We start from the raw sequence: 21,270 nt of genomic DNA, 5'->3' as shown, positions 1-21,270 counted from the left end.
TTTCGAGTTAGTTTAGTTGGTGTTTTATGCTTAGTATTTTTTGTGCTAACTTAAACCACCTAACCCTCCCCCCTTGACATTTATAAAAAAAACATAGAAAATATAGGAATAAACGGCTAAGTAAAAAAATTACAATAGAGATTGTTAACAGAATCCAGAGTTACTTGGGGGAATTTAACTTAGAAAATAAGAAAAAAATTTGGAAGAGTCTGTAAAGGCATCATATAAAGTGATTTTAAAAAATATAAGTTTTAAACTTTTATATCAGAAATAATTTTTTAACATCTACTAATTTTTCCTAATTTTCAAAATGGTTAAGCTTTGTAAGATAAATTTTGAACACATATTCAAAAACCTACTAACTTTTCATAATTGTCAAAATAGCTTAGTTTTTAAGATAACTTTAAAAAAAATAAATTTTGCAAAAGATTAAGGTAGTGTTTGAAAGACAGTTTCCAAAAAAGGATATTGCAAAATTAAAATAATTTTCAAAATAATTTTCAAAAATAAGTTTGCAAAATTAAAGCAAGTTTTAAAATAATTTTGCTAAAGTATTTTCAAGGAAATGAAAAACACTTTTCAAAAATAATTTTGCAAAATATTTTTAAAGAGGAGAACATAATTTTGTTACAAACAGTTTAACCTGACAAAAACATTTAACATAAGATTTTCAAAGTATTTTTTAAAAAACAATTGAGGTAGGATTTTCAGAAGAGATTTTAAAGAGAAATTTGATAAGGAATAATTAAAAAAATCTAAGGAATTTTTTAATAAAAAAACTTAAGAAAATAATTTTTTAAGTAAATATTTAAAAAAAAATTGATCTCTCCCTGAATTTGATACTCCCCCTAAATTTGATATTCCCCCTAAATTTGATACTCCGCCCGAATTTATTATTCTCCCTTAATTTATCTCTCCCCCTTAACACTAAGGTTTGGGTATGTTAAATTTCAAATTCTTAACACATTTTTTTACCAAGTATTTTAGGGGATTTAATAACACTTATGTTTATAAAATTTATTATTTACATAATTATCTCTATATACTTGGTATAATTATTCATTTAAATTTGATTAATCATTAATCAATTATTCTAAAAATAATTAACTTTAGATTTGGGTGTATTAAGTTAAACTTTAGTTTAAGGTTAAATAAAATAATTTTTTACTAATTCAATAAGAGTTAATCATTATCAATAGTTTATTGATTAACTTTTACTTAATTCAATAATTTAATACTTATTTAAATAATTTAAATTTTGTATTAATTGATCGAGTTAATTGATTAATAAAAGTATTAGTTATAATTTAACTTTTCATTTACTTCATTTTTTAGATATAACTTAAGTAGGATTAACTAAATTTAAAGTTAGTATTAATTTAAATTTATTTAAGTTATCAAATAAAGTTAAGTAAGGTTTAATTTAAGTCAATCTTTAATTATGGTTTAATTAAAATAGTTAAAATTTTAATTAATATTTTAATATAAAGTCAAGTTTGATTTGGAAATGACTTAGTGTAAAGTTAATGTTTTAATTAGGTTAAATTAAGATACTGATCAAGTCAACCTAAGTTCTTAAATAAAATTAGACTTTTTTCTCCAAATGGGGCACGCAACTAAAGGGTACTGGGCTCCTGGGCTGTCCACTGTGAGCGCTTCCCGATTTACCTTGGTGGCTGGTGGGAAACTTCTGTGGGGTCGGGCCGGTCATCCAAGGCTTGACGTTACCCAGCCTGGTTAATCATTTTTTTAAAAATAAAATTATACTGAACAATTAATTTTTAATTATTTACTTATTAATTATTAATTATTAATTATTAAGTTTAAAGTTTAATTTAGATGACAATTAATTTAATTAAAATTTAAGTTTTAAGTTAAGTGTCTAAGTTCTAAAATGATTTTTAAAGAATCTTTTAAAATAGTTTTTAAAAATGATTTTAAAAAAATAAAAGAATTTTATAAGAATTTTTTAAATAATTTTTAAAATAATTTTTTTTAAAAAATTAATTTTTAAAAGAGTTTTTTATAATGAATTTTAAATTAGTTTTAAATTAGTTTTTAAATTAGTTTAATTTGACCAAGTTTAATTTTAATTTAATTAAGTTTTATTTTAATTTAATTTGAATTTGAATTTAATTTATTTTTAATTTAATTTAGTTTTAGTTTAACTTTAAGTTTAATTTTAAGTTGAGTTTTCAATTTTAAGTTTATGTTTAAGTTTAAAGTTTAATTTTTAAGTTTTAACTTAAGTTAAGTTTTAGTTGAGTTTTTTTTTTAATTTAAGTTAATTTTCAAAATTGAGTTAAGTATTAATTTAAGTTTAATTTAATTTTAAGTTTTATTCTTAATTTTAGGTTTAATTTTAATTTTAAGGTTAATTTTAATTTTTATTTTAGTTAATTTAATTTTTAATTAGTTTTTAAATTTAATTTAAGTTAAGTTTTAAATTAATTTTAAAGTTTAATTTGATCTGTAATTTAATTTCAATTTTAAGTTAATTTAACTTAATTTAATTTAAGTTAATTTAATTTAATTTAATCTAATTTAATTTTAAGTTAATTTTAAGTTTAATTTTAATTTTAAGTTTTAATTTAATTTTAAATTTAAGTTTAATTTTAAATTTTATTTTATTTTAAGGTTTAATTTTATTTTTAATTTTAGTTTTAATTTTTGTTTGTTATTTTATTTTTAATTTAATTTTAATTTTAGTTATAATTAAGTTTTAAGTTTAAAGTTAAGTTTAAGTTTAAGTTTACGATTACGTTTAAGTTTTAAGTTTAAATTTAAAGTTCTAAATTAAGTTTTAATTTAATTTTTAAATTAAGTTTTAATTTTAAGTTTTAAGTTTTAATTTTTAATTTTTAATTTTTAATTTAAGCTTTAATTTTAAGTTTTAATTTTAAGTTTTAATTTAAATTTTAAACTTAAATTTAATTTTAATTTAATTTTATTTTATTTTATTTTATTTTATTTTATTTTATTTAATTTTGATTTAATTTTATTTTATTTTCTTTTATTTTAATTGAATTGAATTTTAATTTAATTTAATTTAATTTTAATTTAATTTACTTTTAAATTAATTTACTTTTAAATTAATTTAATTTTAATTTTATTTTATTTTATTTTAATTTTAATTTTAATTCCTTATTCATCTCATCCCGATCTACGTTTTCAATCAGGGAATACTATAATTTTGTGAGATTAATTAAATTTAATTTCAAAGTTTAGTTTAACTTTGTATTAAATTCAGGTTTAGCTTTGTATTCAACAAACAAACATTCTTTGGATAAACTTCTGAAGTATGGTAAATCACTTGGATATCGTTAGAGTAACCATGTCTTCGAGGTTTTCTAAATAGTCCTATCTACTAAACTTAGTAAAAAAAAACCTTGGTTTAACTGGTTAGGATTCGTAAGGGGTAGCTTCAGTTAGTTCCACTAAGATAAATGCACTAGATCGAAGTCATATCTTCCTAGACATGCATAGACAAACTTCACCAATACCGTGGGTCAAGTTAAATTTTTATCCCTTTTTAATCTAACCCTAATTATCTTACCGGATAAGTTATTATTTTTGGAGGTGCAAAATAGTTTGGAGTCTCTCCCTAAATTATTAATTTTTTTAAAGATTTTTGTATAATTAAGATTAGTTTTAATTAAGATTTAATATTAAATTTGTAATTTAAATTTAAGTTTTAATTTTGAATTAATTGACATGGTCAAATTGTCCTTCTTTAAGGAGTGTATTTAATGTTTAAATTTTCATTCAATTTTAATTTTATTAAAATAATTGAATTATCTTTCTTTATTAGTTTATTTTTAATGTTTAAGTTTTTATTAATTTTTAAATTTGAATTAATTAAATTATTTGAATTATATTTTTTAAAGGTTTATCTTTTAACCTTTTATCAATTGTTAATTTTAAATTTTGTAGATTATCTTTGTTTAATATGTTATTTTTAACATTTAATTTTAAGTTTGTTAAATTTAGTTTTGATTTTATCAAAGTGTTGATTTTATCCTTATATTTTCTTTGCCTTTTAAGTTGATATGATTAGTTGAATTTATTAGATTAGTCTTACCTTTAAAATTTAATTTTTTGTTATTAAATTATCTTGAGTTTGGATAAGATTTTCTAGATTGATATTGTCTAGATTATTAAATCATTTATTAATAAATTTATTAATTTTATCTAGAACAATATTGACCTTCATCATTATCATTTGAATTTTCATATTTATTTAAGTTTAAATTTAAATTTTTAATATTTAACTTTTCTGAATTTGTTAATTTGTTTAAATTTTTGTATAAAGTAATATTTTTAATATTATTAGTTGAATTTTTTTTAGAGGTAGAGTCATTCAAATTGATTTGGTTATCATTTGAATTTTTAAGGCTATTAATTATTTTTAGATTTTTTGAATTTTCTGAATTAATTAGATATATTTTATCAGATAATATCCTAGGGGTATTTTTGCATGTATTGTCAAATATATTATTTTCACGTATATTTTTAGAAATATTCAAATTAACATGCATATTTTTTAAACTACTACTAGTAGGGGTATTTTGATAAATATTACTAACCTTGAGCGCAACTCCTAATTCAGTAGGTTTCTCTGTTGGATCTGACTCGAGTTTGGATTTGATTTTGACTTGATCGTCTAACTCCAACTATCACGCCCCCAGAGGAGTCCCTATCGATAAAATTTCGACAACATCTCCCCTGTACCGATGACAATATGAAGCATAAGTACATATAACCACAAACATACTCATCAACAGTATACAATAACCCACATGGCTAGATAAATAACACAACCACGCAGTTTTAATAGCAGCCCACAATGCTGAAACATAACACAGCGGAAATCACAAAAATAAGAAACATAAAACAACAGAACAACTAACAGCGAGCCGGCTCGACTTGACACAATATTAACAAACCAAACACAAGATACCACAAACAATACTAACAGAATACACAAATATAAGAACAAGTACAAAACCAAAATACAAATAGCGTAAGGAATACCAAAATCATAAGATCATCCTCGAATGTGGCGTGGGACTGGCGGATAGGACCTCCAGGTGACTCCATAAATCCTTTATCTGCTATCTGGCGAAATAACCAGTTACGGGGTGGTGAGTATAAAGACTTAGCGGGTAATAGACAGATAGTGCATGAACATAATACAGAACTAGAGATACAAAGGTATACAGTCTCGTAGGAAAAATAGCAGATACAACAGTGATATCGTAATAAGTGTCCATACCTGAAACCATATCCTAGACTAGTAATAGAAGGTCAGGTGTAGCAAAGTCTTGCTACAGTACTGCTCATAACTACATGGGTAACATGTGAGGTATATACTTATTAACAATAAGTAAGCCAGTGTCTAAACACATACCACAGATATATATCTCAACCTATATAAGCATAATAGCATAAGAAGCAATAGTAGTATAAGTAGGCAACAGCAGAATAAGTATGCAACAACAGCATAAGTAAGCAACAGCAGCATAAGTATAATAACAACAGCGTATGCACGGATGGTCACCCCGCTCACCTCTCTGCACCACGACCCTTGTATGGTCGAGAGACCGGATCAATGATAACTGTACGACACTCCAGCCATCACTACTCTCGAGTGACCGAGTGGACAGTTTACATAGTAGCTATCTAGCTACGTAGCAATAGGGCCCCTGCTGCTCGCAACTCCAGCCGCCACTACCCATGAGTGGCCGAATGTGGCACGACAGGACAAGTGGCACGCTCCAACCGCCACTACCCATGAGTGGTCGAGCGTGCGACCCTGGCCAACGACCCTCTCAACTACAAGGGAGACATGGTCGCCGGCATGCATACAATAACATGATGCGTGCAATGCAACAGTCATCATATATATATATATATATATATATATATATATATATATATATACAAAGAATCAGGTATGCTACATGAAGCCAGCATGCTCAAATAAGAAACATGTATAAATAGCAGTCAAAGCAAGTAAGCATGGTATCCGATATCTATAAATCCAGTAACTAGTATCTAGTATCTGGTGTCTGGTATCTGCTAAATATTATAGATAACAACGAAAAACTGTATAGATACAAAAACGAGTATCTCAAAGATTGAGTGGAAGTATCAAACGTAGGAAAAATACGAGTGGAGTCAAGATAAATACAGGAACTATCCGAAGGTATAACTCATGCACTATGAACAATGTACTAAAGAGATAAAGTAAGAAATACCTGCCTTTATACGTAGATCATGCTAAATAATCCCACATTGATATGCTTGTCTCAAAATCAATATCCTGCAAACCATATATTGTATAATTTAGCTAATCAGATAAGCAACAACTCACTAAACCCAAAGATCCAAACCCATAGGAAAACCCTATTCAAATCAATCATTATTAGCTTCAAGTATTCTCATCCAAGGATCCCTTAACCTTTCTAATCATAATCTAATCTACTGGCAATCTATCACGAATCAAAACCAAAACCAATCATTCATATTCCAAAAGCAATCGCTACTAATCATTACACTTATCAAATCTGTTTTCTTCCAATCACCCATCTAATTAACCAAATTACCTCATAATAACATAATCCAAGTCCGCTATAAATACATTTATCATTTCTCAATCAGATCAGTACTTAACTATAAAAAACTAACCTTGATAACCTTTGCTGAAGGAGGACAGCCACTGCAAATCAAAAGCTCCAAATCTGGAGAAGGTGGCTGCAATGACCGAAGACGGAACATAGGAGCTCTTCAAAAGGAACCCGAAGCTGCTACTAATCGTGCAAATGAGAAACAACCCGCTGGCTGAAATGCTCACTGATCGATCAAACAATTAATCATAAATCCCAAACAACATACCCAACCAAATCTATGCTAATCCAACACTAACCTGATCCACAGGTTTCTCTCAAAGAGAATTGAGATGCCACCGTAGTAGTGAGCCAAGGTAGAAGAAAGGACGGTGATGGGGTGGCATTGCCCCGATCGAACAATGACACCGAGCAGGGATCCGACACGATTGTGTGGCAACACTGAGCATAGATCCGGTGAAATCGAATGCTGGGAAAGGAACAAAGAGTAGTAATGAATAGCAGCGTGTTGCTGGCCTAGGTAGGGCCAATTGAGGAAGGGAATCGAGATGTTGGTGATAGAGTGGCATCATGTGGAATGGGAGAGGGGAAATCAGCTCACCAGCACAACCCCACTGCCTCCTGCTCGTGTTCGGAGAGGAGCCGAAGGCGCACGGAAGACTGGCCACGGTTGGTGTCGGGTGATTAGGGCGGCGTCGGTGATGGGCGGCATGGGATCGCGCGTGCGTCAAGAAGCGAAGAGGAGCGACATTGTTGACGATGGCAACCAGCGGCGACGCTGTGGAGCTCGCTTGAGGAGGGGGAGCAAGCGGTTGTGGCTCTGCCCAAGGGCGACGGCGACTCTCACCAGGCCGACCGCTACGGCGACACGACGGCGATGGCGGCGACGGCATCGGGCAGAGACGTGCGGCGCGACATCGGGTTGAGAGAGGGAGGGAGACAACTAGGGCACAGAGAAGAGGGGGAATCGAGCGAAGGAGATGGATCGGTTAGGTATATAAACCTAGGTTAATTAAAACTTAGGTTAGTTTAATTAAATGCTAAGTTAATTCCTCAATCAACTCCCACTTAAAGGGTATTCCAAATAGGCTTCCTCTGTACCCTGAAATTCATCCCCTTAAAACGAATCATACGGACTCCGTTTAAATCCCGAAAAATTTCTAAAAATTTCAGAAAAATCCAATAAGGCTTTTTCTTCAATAACATTATTATATAATTATTATTTTGGTGTCGTATTTTACACCAACAGCTCCTCATGAAGCTTAGTCAGGCAAGTCCAAAACTCGTGGGCATCCTTGACCTTTCCTATCCTGCAAGTAACTTTGTTAGGTAATAAATCTGAAACTAACTTTATTACCTTTTGGTTTGCTTCTGAGTTTTGTGTTGATCTTCTCAGTGTCATGCCACCATCAAAGTCATTCATGAGAATAAAAGTTTTCATCTGCATCCTTCACAGATTGAATTCATGTCTCTTGTACATCTCATATGGAGATGGTTCATGAATGCTTCGTCCTTCAACTTGAGCCATTAAGCACTAAAGATAGAAAACTAAAAAGATGTGTTAAGACTTGGTCTTGGATTAGCAGTGCTGGAGAAAAAATATAGTATTTCACTAATTTCGAAAAAAATAAAAAAAATATTAATAAAAAATATTATTTCAAATTTTGGTAAATGCGATATTTTGCAAATACTAACCAACGGTGAAAAGATGACAATGAATTTTTGAAAAATAATTTTGGAGGGAAAAAATGAAAGGCGTAAGGATATTTTTTTAAACACAAACGATATCTATTTTTCTTTTAAAAATAACCTCCCTTGCTCGATTGGTGGTTGCACCAATTCAGAGCGGTACCTGCTCTGATACCACTTGTTGGATCATAGAGTTCGCTAGAGGAGGGTGAATAGTGATCAAAAAATTCGTAACAAAGTCAAGTTGAGTACGTAGCGGAAATACGAAAGACATAATGCTAACACAAACCAATTTTACTTGGTTCGGAGTCTTCGTCGACTCCTACTCTAAGGCCCGCACTCGTCGAGTGCTTTCGTTAAGCAATTCACTAGCAGTTCGCAAAAAGGATTACAAAGATAAGTACAAGAACTCTTAAAAGAAATATCAACAACAATTGAAAAGAACTTGAGTCGCAAGTTGTCGAAGAAGCTTTGTAGCGTCGCAAGAGCAAAGAGCAACAGAGCAGTCGTGGAAAGAAGTTGTTGTTTTTAGCTCTGGAGGAAGGCTCCTTTTATAGGAGTGCTCCGAGCGCCCGAATCTCTTCCGGGCGCCTGGACCATGACGTTGGCCCAGCCAATCAGCGCGCTCCACGTGTGCGATGAGATAGACTTTTGCCTTTCGGGCGCCCAGACCACCATTTTCCATAAACTCATTTTCCTACAAGAAAATGTTAGCCCGAGACAAAATAAAAGTTATACTACCCTGCAAAATAAAGTGTTAGTACAATTATATTCAAATAGAGTAGTAATTAGATTCTGTCTCACCGAGACCAGAATTTAGTCACGATCTCAACTTAGATTCCTGAAATGGTTCTAAGTTAGATCGACGTCTAATGTTCCCTCGAACGAGGAACGTGTCCTCACCAAGTCACTCCCCTCTAGTGACTTACCTTAACATACCTGCCAGACATCTGGTCAGCCTGTCGACCCGTTTGGACTTCGTACCAGCTATCCGACCAGCCCGCCGACCTAGCTGGGCTTCGTGCTAACTATCCGGTCAGCCTGTTGACCAAGCTGGACTTCGTGCCAGCTATCCGGTCGGCCCGTCGACCTAGTTGGGCTTCACACCAGCTATCCAGTCGGCCCGTCGATCTAGCTGGATTTCTCTTGCACACTTAGTCAAAGTGTTAGATCACAACAAACCTAAGTTAACCTTCTTTGTCATTCATCAAAAGCTGAGTTAGACCGTTAGTGCTAACCGCACTAACACAAAGTCTAGCTGGGGTTTCCTCTCTCGGATGATGTCGTCTCGTTCTTTTGTCTAGTACCGAATCGGAGACAATAACTTGTGGCTTAGCGAAGCCATCTCAAAGATATCTCTACGTGGATATCAATAGAGACAGTCTTTGTGAGGATTGCTAGTTGATGTTGTTTCTTCTATATGTCATCCGGCAGGTTTATATTTCATTATGAAATTTTCTTCTACAATCTTTGTCTACGCATGTGTGTATCTTATACGTATGTGATGCGTTTATATTCCATTGTTTGTTTTGCGAAACAAAAATTTAAAACACGTATAGAAATACCCAATAACTTTTGCATCGGCTTCAATTTGTCTCTTAATTTTGGGAGGCTAGCTCTCATAACCTTCTTTGTTGATTGGTAAGGTGAACTCGGTCTTGATTATGAACCATGAGTCTATGTCAGATTTTAGGAAATATTCCATCCACCTCTTCCACAGAATAGAGGGAGCGGACAGTACTGTAGCCTTCTTGGAGGACCATCACAAAGAAATCTTGAAGGGACAAAAACCATAAAAAAAACCAAAACTTGGTCTTGGATAGTAGTGCAGAAAAAGAAATAAACGAGAAAAGAATAAACGAAAAACCAAAAAAAAGGTATAAAAAAAATTGCTCGAACGGTGGTTGCACAAATTCAGAGCGACCTCGCTTTAATACTAATTGTTGAATCGAGAAAGTGCTAGAGGGGGTGAATAACACACTTTGTATACGTTCAAAAATCGTTCAAAAAATAAAGTCATGCAGCGGAAAGATGAAAAGTAGAATAGAAGAAAACACAGTGGTTTTATTTGGTTTACTGTAACAACCCAAATTTCCTCAATTAGAGTCCTAAAAGCAATTTAAAAATATTTAAAAATGCTATAGAAATATTCTAGGGATTTTTAGAAATTTTTAGAGTATTTTTATGCAATTTTTGGAGGTCGTTTGGTATTTTTACTAAACGAAGGAAGTTTCGACAAAAAAAATGACCTCGGACCTGAACCGAGCCTTAACCGAATCCAGCTAGCCAATTGTCCCAGCGGGCGCCCTAAGCAGAACGCAGCCAACCAACTGGGCCAGCGGGCTTTGCTGATTTAAGAAGGAGAGAAATATATTTAAGGTATAGCAATTAATAAAAACCCTAGTTATAAGAAAAGAATTAGGTTTTCTTTTTCCGAAAATTTTCTCTCCTCTCCTCTCCCTGTACGTCGGCGTTTTCTCTCGGGCAAAATCCACAGCAGGAGCTGGGGCGTCTCCAGCGGCCGGCGAAGGAGTATTTCTGTGAGGTCTTCACATCGTTGAGGTCCTCTCGTCGAGGAGGGTCCGTGAGCACAAGAAGAGCTCGAGTTATCCGAACCCTAGAACGTTCCCTCTTCGGCTGTGAGTTCAAGAACGCAAGGTAAGTTGCTACTCACCTGCGGTAGGATAGCTTCGAAGTTTATTTCTTGTTCCTTTTCTTGTTCCCGAAGCTTTGGATGAAACCTAGGGCTGTGTTGTTGCCGATTGATGGAACGTGAGATGATTTGATTTCTTCCCATGAGGTTCTTGTTTTGGATTGAGGGATTCTGTGATGATCTTGCTTCGTTTCGTGTTTCTATGAGGTTTCGAATTTTGTTTCCTTCTTGATGTTCTTCCGAAGCATACTGTAAGAAGTATGTTCTTGAGGCTAATTGCTATGAATTCAATTCGGATTGTTTAGGGTTTGCTGGGAAGGTAGGTTTGTTTTTGTAGCTTACGGCAGAATAGTATGCTTTGTTAACAGAACATGAAGAACAGCTATGTTTATAAGTTCTTAGTAGCAAATCTTTGTAGCATTGAACATGAAGAAGGATTATCATTTTGGTTCTGTTTAGTATAAGATAATTCCATGTTGTTAGGTTTCTTGGGAAGTTGGGTCAATGAAACAATGATATTGATGTCCTGTTCATACTTTTTTTGATTTTGGATGAGATAGCTTTGATAGTATCAGAATGGGTGGTGCTTACGGATTTATGCTATAGGTGTTGGACTTTAATCTAGTTCTCTACCATGTGTGCTAGCTTCTAGATTTAATTCTGATGTGTTCTTGTTCTATGAAATTCTTAATACGGTTTGAAATTTGAGTTTCTTGTAAGAGGGCTATTCGATCTGGTTACTGGTGTTTAACTCCGAAGACTTGGCTTGCTCCCTATATGAGTATTCGATTTAGTGCTGGAGCTCGTATTTCGGAAGATTGTTTTGTTTCATGCAGAAGTCAGATTTAGTGGATGATGGGTCGAAATTTCTAGTGTAGATTAAGAGGTTTCAAGTATATTCCTTTGAATATTTGTGAGATTTTGTTGTTACCTTTGCAATTCTTTGAAGCATGGTTAAAAGATTATGATTACCTTATAAAAGCTTAGCTGTGAATAAGTTTTGTATATGTATTGTTTTAGTTTTCCAGTAAGCTTAAATTGGTTGTATAGCCTTGCAAATCTTGGTTCGTGGTTTCGATCACACCGGTTAAGTAGAGTTAATAGTTAAGTAACGGTCACCTTAGAGAGTAGTAGAGTTGTAAGAATGGTGGTCGTTACATTTACAGCCTTGTGGCTACTATTCCAAGGCCCATAGTTAGTTTGATTGCTTTTGTATTAGCCTTTTTCTCTACTACTCCAAGGCCCATAGTCAGTTTGATTGCTTTTGTATTAGCCTTTTTCTCTACTACTCCAAGGCCCATAGTCAGTTTGACTACTTTCGTATTAACTTGCTTCTCAAAAGAGAAGAAGGTTTGTTTCTTTTACAATAATGGGGTTTGGTAAAAAAACTTATCGACCCTTAGAATATTTTAGCACGAAAAGAAACAAATCAATACAAAATGCAACTAAGTGTTACCAAATGCTAGTCTCGTTTCAACTCGTAGCGGCATCGCGTCACTGTTATGTTGTTGAAGCTTGAGCGTAGAAGAGTTTTGAAGTCAGAGATGTATAGAATAGCTCTTCGAATGATATCGTTGTCGTCAAAGCTTTGGCACAGAATGAAAGCAGAGAGGCATTAAAAGGATGATTTAAAGCTGTTGTTCAAAGTCTCTTTTAAAGATAATTTCGGACGCCTGACCAGCCCCAGGTGCCTCTAGCTTGGCTTATTCGATCCACCTCCGTTGGTGAGTTATCCAACTCTGGGGCCTAGATCTCTTCCGAGCGATTGGACTGCTAATGTGGTACCATGTGGACTAAGTTCTTCTATTGCAACTTTATCCCTTCTCGGGCATCTGAATCCCTCCCAGGAGCCTAAGTTGACGTGCACCGCCCAATAACGATGCCCCACCTCATTTGGACGTAGGCTGAATTTCAAGCTATCAGGGTGTCTGGATCACTTAGGGCAACTAGACCTTCAGTTGTCTAGATCCACTCTGGGCACCCGGACTTCCCTATTTCTTGCTAGCTTCCATTTTTAGGTTCCTACATCACAGTGTTAGCACAGACATAATAAAATTATGATTAACAACTTTCTATTATTCGGTCTCAACTTCATATCTTCCGTGAAATTTTAGGGTGGGCCAATACTTACTGCTCTCCTTCCGAGAGAGCGTGCTCTATACTCAACTTAGGAGAGTTTACTTGGTATCAAACCTTGATCCACCCGACCTATTTGGACTTTTGCTCATCTTGATCTCGACCCTCGGGACTTTCCTCTAGACTTCCAATCCTCAATCTTGTTGGTACCTCAAGGTAGTTTTGATGTGATCAAACAAGTTAAGTTAGGTTATTTTGTGTTTAACCTTGTGTCTAAGTGTACAGGATCTTAAGAGCACAGGGTGTCGAGCAAAAGATGCAGCTAGCGAAAAGGACGGCAGAGGAGAGAGTCGATGGGCTCGGTGCGTCTGAGGGACGAGGTGCTGCGGAAGAGTACAACGGCAGACGAGAAGGGAGCGTGCGGTGTTTCCGAGGGATGAGAATCCAGAGCGGAAGATTGCTCGAGGAGCAAAAGATGTAGCTGCCCGAGGGACGAAAAGCTATGGAAGAGTATGCTGGCAGACGAGAAGGAAGCAAGCAGCGATTCTGAGGGACGAGAAGCCGAAGCGGAAGTTTGCTTGAAAAGGCCAGAAGTTGGGTTCGGGTGAGTCCTATTTCAGATGACCGAAATCATCCAAGCGAGCGGAGCCGAAACGGAAGACTCGAATCGAGGCGAGCGGAACGAAAGAAGGAGGCCCGGACCAAAAGTCAGTAAAAGGTTAACTTCTGATGCCCGGGCGCCCGAAGCAGGTCAGGGCACTCGGACTAGTCTGAGGCGCCCGGACCCCGATATTTATCCAAAGCGACGTGTCTTTTGATCGTTGCATCGGGGATAGATTTCTATCTCATTCCAAGCACTTGGAATGCTTCCAAACGGCCCGAGCAAGGCTATATAAGTAGCTATGCTCTCAGAAGCTAAGAGAAGAAGAAGAAGAAGAAGAAGAAGAAATACTCAAGCAACACTTGTAGATGCTTTCATTTCTATTTAGCTTCATTATTTCTGTGCTTTCATTGCTGTAAAGAGGTGTTTCCATTTGAACGAGAAATTAATGTGCTTTACTTTTTTAGATTAACAATCTCCCCGATTGTAACCAAGTAAACCTGTGTGCCTCTGACTTTTTGTATTTCTTATATGCAACTATTTGATTTATGAAACTATAAATCTGAGAAAGGTCTTTTGTTTTATTTTTGTGCAGGGGTTATTCATCCCCCGCTAGCCGGCCGCCAAGGGTCCTAATAAATCTGTCTAGATTTCCTGTATAGTGTCCTCAACCCTCCAAGGTTTCCTGTTTGGTGTACTTGACCCTCAAGGCTTCCTACTCGATGTGCTTGATCTGCCAAAACTTTCTACCCACTCTCTACGACCATGACTTCTTCCTTGCCCAGTCTCTCCGAAGGACTTCCTTACCTAACCTTAACTTGGGTTTGTATTTACCTAGCTGCAACTAGGATTTTCTATGAACTTGAATAGCACATTAGAATACCACATGATTTAATTTTGATCTTTTATCAATATCAAAATTTAAGTTCGATCATATAGTAATTCTTACGATAAACCTTACGACTCTGATATCAATTTAAAGATTTATGAATTGTACTTCGTACATGAATCCATAAAGATTCAAATAATTCTAGAACCGGATCCTATCATTGATGTATAGCAATTCAAATAAAACAAACGAACAACGAACAATTGTAAATCAGACTTGAATCGAGAGTCATCGCCATTGTCTATTGTTGCTAAAATCAAGAAGAATATAACTTTTTTTCGACAAGTTGATTTTGCAAAGGAGAAAGGTGACGGCAACAATAATACCCTTTCCTATGGGATCAGTATAAGTTCCGTTAACGCTTCGAGGGTCCACCTTATTTATAGACCTTGAGCCCATTTAAGTTTTAAGTTCATCATAGATAACAGAAACTGGGTAACAAATTTCTACATACAAAATTCAATCCTTTTAATTCAGTCCATGATTAAAATATAAATTAAATTATTTTATTAGATTTAAATCTTTAACAACAATATACGTATTACAATCTTAACATGTAAGCAGATCAAATAAGGAAATATATATCGACAGGTAAAATTACTTACAAGGTGAATTGACAGAAATGATCACCTTTTATTTAAACGGCAAATTTAGGTGGCTAGAATCTCAACATCCAGAAAATGAATTTACTTAGTTAAAAAATTAATTAAGTATTATTAATAAAAATTAATTAAGTATTATTTTAGAAAATTAAATATGAAAATAGATGGAAAAAAATATATAATTATTCATAAAATATGATATTATCTTAAAAATTAAATACAAAGATCTTAAAAAAAATTATTAAAAAAATTCTAACTGGCTAGAATAGCCATTTAGTTTTGTCCTTTATTTAAAATTTGATTCGACCACTTGAATTAATTCTGCGCTAAGCAAATTTTCGATCAACGGTAGTTTCAGAAACGGGAGACAATCTCTCGCGAACCAACAAATTGATTTTCGGGCAGTCATTGAATAGGGCGGAAGAGGTAATCCTTGAGGAGCGTGGCGTACTCGTCGTCATCCGCCAGAGAGTAGGAATCCCCTCTCTTGTACACGAAGCAGGAGGTCCTGGCGATATTTATGATCCCACGGCGGTAGCACTCCGGCACCACCGCGATGGACTTGAACAGCTCCCACTCCAGCTCCTGGCACGAAGATTGGATGATGCCCTCCACCGCCGCGATGGCTTCCTCCTGCGTGCAACCGTGGTCGTTCTGGTAGCAGCTCACTGCGGAGGCGATCTCCCCGTTGGCTGCCTCGGTCTCGAAGGTGGCCAGGTCATTGGCAAGGCGGGAGACGAGGTTGATGAGGTACATGAATCGCGATCCTGGTCCGATCAACCTCAGGGCCTCTTCAGATATCGGCTCCGGCATCATCATCAGCGAGCTTAGACCGATGGTGGTGGAGCTGATGCTCGGCAGCGACGCCTTCAGGTACTCCTCCATGTTAGGAATGCAGCTTGCCGATCGCCATTTAGCGTTCTCCGTGTACCCCGCGATCAGCTCTTGCCACTATATATATAATTAATGGGTCCATTTATTATCGATTAGCTAATGCAAATGTGTTTCTTTACGAAATGTTTATCGAGCAAGGACTCACCACTTTCTTTATGTAGGGAAGGACGTCACGGCCTTGAATTTTGCTTGCCTCCGCACCCATGTCTTCCACTGTGGCAAAGAAACTTGGAACTATTGCCCTGAACTGAGGGGCGTCATCGCAAGGAGAGGGATCCCATCTGGTGATACGGTACAAACGTCTTAATTTAGTAACTAATTATATTGCGAGCTTGAGTAATTATAAGTTGACATGGAATAATCCCATCCAGCGGATGCCGAAATGGAAATAGAATGAGCCAGTACCTTTGAACAGCCTCATTAAACTTGAGAATGTCATTGGGATCACAGTCTAAAAGGTCCATTTCGTCATCAATTATTACGACGAAGCTGCAGGATTTGGTAAATGCAGCACGGAAGGCAGAGAATTCTGGTTCATAAATGGATGGACATGTAAAGAAGTGGCTCTTGGTAATTCCTCCCCTGAAGGGTATTGTCTTACTGCATTCTTGTTCAGTCCACCATCTGCACTCATTGGATTAAAAAAAAAAAAGGAATTTAATTATTATGCGTTTTATTTTGTCATAAACAACTTCAGGAACATGAATTTGGGACTTTAGCACTCACTGCTCGAGCGACGCGATCTCCTGTTGATGTAGCTTTTGGAGCATCCCTAAATCGATCTTAGCAAGTTGCAAGCACTTATTTAGACATCCAGAGCTAGGCCATAGCTGGTTAATAACGATTCTTGACTCCAGTCTCGGAAGCAAATATCTCCTCGGGTATTCCAAAGCAAATTTTATCTTCAACATTTCCAAACAGCACATTTTAAACACGACAAAACAAGAAAGTAAACAGAAATAAGTGGAAGCAGATGGTATATGGTATATGTACCTCCATGTCCAGATTGTTGGCTTTAAGAAGCGACTGGTCTCCTTCTAGAAATAGTTTATGGAGTTGAAAACTGGCGAACGCCTTCACTTGTTCCATGATGGTCGATTCACTGGGGAATCCCACGTGAGAGCATTTCAACAAATGGATCATGCTTGAAATTTTGGCAGGGGTGTCGACCTTGAATGTGGTGGGATCTCCAAATTGACCTTTCAACGAGTCAAGGATCCCTGTGAAACGTAAGCCATGAGTTTGGAATAAGTTAAATTCTGAGTCAAAGTAAATTTGAACTGGACTTTTATGCTGAATCGAAGTGAATTCGGTCGATAACAGGATGGTCAAAATCGTAGTGCCGTGCGAGATTGGCCGTTGACCACCTTTTCAACTAGCCTATTGATTGGATTTTTTTATTTAAAAAAAAAACATGGTAAGCTAACTCTCTCGATTAACGCGATTGATTAAAGCGTCACAGTAGAAAACAGAGAGGCATAACACCTGCAGTGACATGGTAGCCATGGATCCTGAGCAAGCGAAATCCCAACAAAGTGGCATCTGCATCGTTCTTCAGACCAAATTGCTCGTGCCATTGCCTATGCAAGTGAATCAAAACTCAATAACCCATTAACTGATTAGAAGGAAAAGGCCAAGTGTTAATACATACAAGTAAGTCGAGCGTATGATCCTCTGGATGTGTTCATGGAAAAATCTCTGAATACCCAGCCGCTCTATCACGTCCACCATTCTCAAAGCTTCCAGAGGGGAGCTGCTGAGATTTTCTAATTTGTCTCCTAATTCGGCAAGCTCTTTGCTGATGACAGAGATGAGTTCCTTCAGCTTTCCTTCGTCACCTCCTTCTCGCTGTTCCCCACAAAAATGTTAGCACTAGTACTTATAAATTCATTTAAACTAAATGGAGAGGAGGTCCTGGCATGCACCTCATTTGCAGCGTCCATGACGGCTGCTGCAGCGGGCGATAGCGCAGAAAGAGGACGAGATCTGAATGTGTGATTAGTGGAAAGTGCAGGCGAAATGACCACGCGAGGGAGCCTGATTGGTTGAAATTGGTGGTGAACTTGGGGGTTGAAGAGGCGCAGCTTTGTTGACGAGGAGCTCGGCGTCGAGAACTGGGGATTGGACGAGGGCACGGCGAGGGAGGCGGAGGAGAGGGCGGCGGGCATGGTGTCTATCGGCTATCGACTATTTCTTTGGGCAGTGATTAAATTCTGGATGTCTGCCAGTTGTGATCTGTTGCTATATAGACGCGATAAAATAGCAGGAAGCAGCAAACCATGTTTGACCGCCATTCAGCTCTTAAGATGGCGGAAATAGCAGGGAGAAGGTGGAGGCTTTTTCAAATGCCGTCGCGGAGACGATGTTTTATTATTATTATTTTATTATTAAAAAAAAAAATCAAAGATGGGTTGTTCAAAGCGCGTGTATCCCATCCCAAGTCAAGTCAAATGATGAATTTGAAAATGGAAAATAGTAATAGGTCTATTTAGGAGAAATTGATTTGTTCAAATTAAATGAATTTTGACCGATTAAATTCATTTGAGAGTAACTAATATTTTAGAGTCTCTCGAATGTTAGGTGCATAGGATAGTCTACAAATTTTAAATAAAATTCATTGATGGTCTTTAGCTGATCAAATTCAATCAAAATTAAGATCAATATATTTTTCAAAACTCTTGAGTGTAACAATACACAAGATTCCAAATTTACATTGTATAACTAAAACTTACTAATAATTTAATCACTTTAGAATCAATTTAAACCTCAACCATTGAATTCCTAGGAGTATTTTGAGTGTCACACCAAAATTTCACATCCTATAGGATTTTAAAATCTACATGGACTTGAGTACTTTTAGCACATAATCACTAAGGGTCTTAAGTTCATCATATCCACTCTAGGACACCACCAATGCCTTCCTTATAGCCTCTTAAATCTAACCATGCCCAAGATTCCTATTTTTGGATACTACACTGTTGGTGTAGGGAGAATCATAATCGAATTTATGTTTTGATGTTGTTAAAGATTCAAATTAAGTTTTGTTATTATCTAATGAATTAATCTAGTATGTAGGATGCTCTTCGGAAAGTCCTAGTAGGTCAGCTGGACAGAGAAGTCTTAGCAGATTATGGAACCAGACAGGAAGTTTAGATGAGTCAAGTGAACCTGACATCTGGCAAGTGGATTCGATAGGTTTGGAGGACCTAATATATGTAAGTGCCCTGGGTAAGTTTTGATGCGGTTAATCGAGTTAAGTAGGTTTTATGATTTTGATGACTTGTGTCTGAGTGTGCAGGAACTTAAGAACATAAGAAGTCGAGTGGAAGACGCAACAGACGAAAAGGATGATACAGGAAGTGACTCGACGAGCTTGTCCGAGAGATAAGAAGTTGCGAAAGAGTACATCAATGAATGAGAAGGAACGTGTGCAGTGCATTTGAGGGACGAGAAGCTAGGGAAGAAGTCTGCTCGAGGAGAAGGTCAAAGTTGGATTCGGACGAGCTCAACTTCAAATGATCGAAGCATCATCTATGAGAAGAAATTGATTGTTGGAGTCAGTAAGACCTGAGGCGTCTCAGCTATGTAGAGGCACCTCGAGCATAAACGCGAAGGCACCTCAAGTACAGGCGCTAAGGCGCCTTAGGTCAAGGTGCGAAGGCGCCTCCAAAGCCCTTGGAGGCGTCTCCAATGCGGTTTGTCATTGACTAACGATTGTCAAGCAGATAAAAGTTTATTTGCTTAGAGACGCCCTGGATCCTTTTGAAGGAGTCTCTAAGTAATGGTAATTTATCCCAAGAGACTATAAAAATCCTCCTAGAGATAAGAATTAAAGGACAACAAGTGTATTAACTTCTTAAGTAATTCCTGAGCTTTCAAAGAATGTAAGAGAGTACTCCGCATTCAATGTAGGAGTCTTCTTTACTGAGCTTTTTAATTATTTTGGATTAACAACCACTTAAGTTGTAGCCAAGAATATTATAGCCTACTTACTTTTAAAGTTATTGTTTTATGATAGTTACGTTATTTATTTTATCTAATATTGTGTCCTCACTAAATTGGAAAGCAAGAGATTTTTCTAACTCTTTTTTCAGGGTTATTCATCCCCCTCTATTCGGCCTTACTTGGGCCTACAGGTGATATCAGAGCCAACCCACTCTAGAAGGACTAACTACTTGCTAAAGCAAGAAAATGATGGTCGAATCCAGTATCGACCCACCAATATTTGAGGGGGAGTTCACATTTTGGAAGCGTCATATGGAGATATTTTTTTAAAACATATTTCAATATCTTATTAATAATGAAATATGATTTTGAAACACTAAAGGATAAAAATGGAGAAAAACTCGAAGAACACCTCTGGACTAAAAAGTAATGTGACGACTTTATGGCAAATGGCAAGGTCAAGTTTCACCTTCTCAACATCCTACCAGCTAAGGAATTTGACAGAATCGACATATACAATTCTGCCAACGCCCTCTAGAATAAGGTTTTGGAACTCCATGAAGAAAGACTATGCATGTCTGTTAGAAAATTTTGATAAATTAAAAATTAAAAATGTAAAACTAAATGAAATATGGAATTACTGAAAAAAATGATGCATGCTCGAATTCTTTATCAATTTCAAATTTTAGAAATTATAGAGGGTTAAATTGGAATATTAGAACTCATAGGGTCCAAATTGTAAAAATAGCTAGAAATAATATTTCTAGAATATATTTGATAAATCTAATAGATAGTAAATTATTTTGGGTACTTAAATCATGCTTAATCTATTAAATTATTTTTATATGCACACTTAAATTGAATTTGTTTTAATTATTACATGTTTAGTAAAATTAATAATTTCATAAATCCTCTTTATATTTTTTCTATTGAATTTTTTTTCTATGATACACAAATGGATTAACTGCTAGTTTAAAATATTTCAAAATTTTTCGATTAGTATTTTTTTTTTTATAAATTTTTTATTAAAAAATTAAATTTAAAATTTAAAATTTAAAATTTAAAATTTTAAATTTTAAATAAAAAAGTTCTGTAATTAAAATTTTTATCATATTTTCAAATAATTATGATTATTATTTCTAAAAATATTCAAGATTTTTCAATACTTTAACATAATTTTTAAATTCTTTTTCCAAAACTTTAGATTAATTGATTAAAATTTATTCCTTTTGAAATTTAATTTCGGTAAAAAGTAATTCTGTTTACAACTACTAGAAAAAGTTCCAATATTT

The 21,270-nt window shown here is 35.2% G+C and overlaps 1 protein-coding gene across 1 annotated transcript; it reads right to left on the bottom strand.

Annotated features, from left to right (window-relative positions):
* Window positions 1-15,380: 15,380 nt before the first annotated feature.
* Window positions 15,381-18,294, bottom strand: LOC122024751 (bifunctional abietadiene synthase, chloroplastic-like). Its single transcript, XM_042583437.1, has 8 exons — window positions 17,959-18,294; window positions 17,685-17,881; window positions 17,519-17,613; window positions 17,027-17,253; window positions 16,760-16,935; window positions 16,439-16,657; window positions 16,179-16,314; window positions 15,381-16,090 (listed from the first exon to the last, which is right to left on the bottom strand). The coding sequence occupies exons 1-8, from the start codon at window positions 18,199-18,201 to the stop codon at window positions 15,545-15,547; spliced, it is 1,839 nt and encodes a 612-aa protein (XP_042439371.1). The 5' UTR covers window positions 18,202-18,294; the 3' UTR covers window positions 15,381-15,544.
* Window positions 18,295-21,270: the final 2,976 nt, after the last annotated feature.

Source organism: Zingiber officinale, chromosome 9B (assembly GCF_018446385.1).
Source record: "Zingiber officinale cultivar Zhangliang chromosome 9B, Zo_v1.1, whole genome shotgun sequence".
Classification (NCBI taxonomy): domain Eukaryota; kingdom Viridiplantae; phylum Streptophyta; class Magnoliopsida; order Zingiberales; family Zingiberaceae; genus Zingiber; species Zingiber officinale.
The sequence above is the reverse complement of the archived record's forward strand: the minus strand, read 5'-3'. Positions and strand labels throughout refer to the sequence as shown.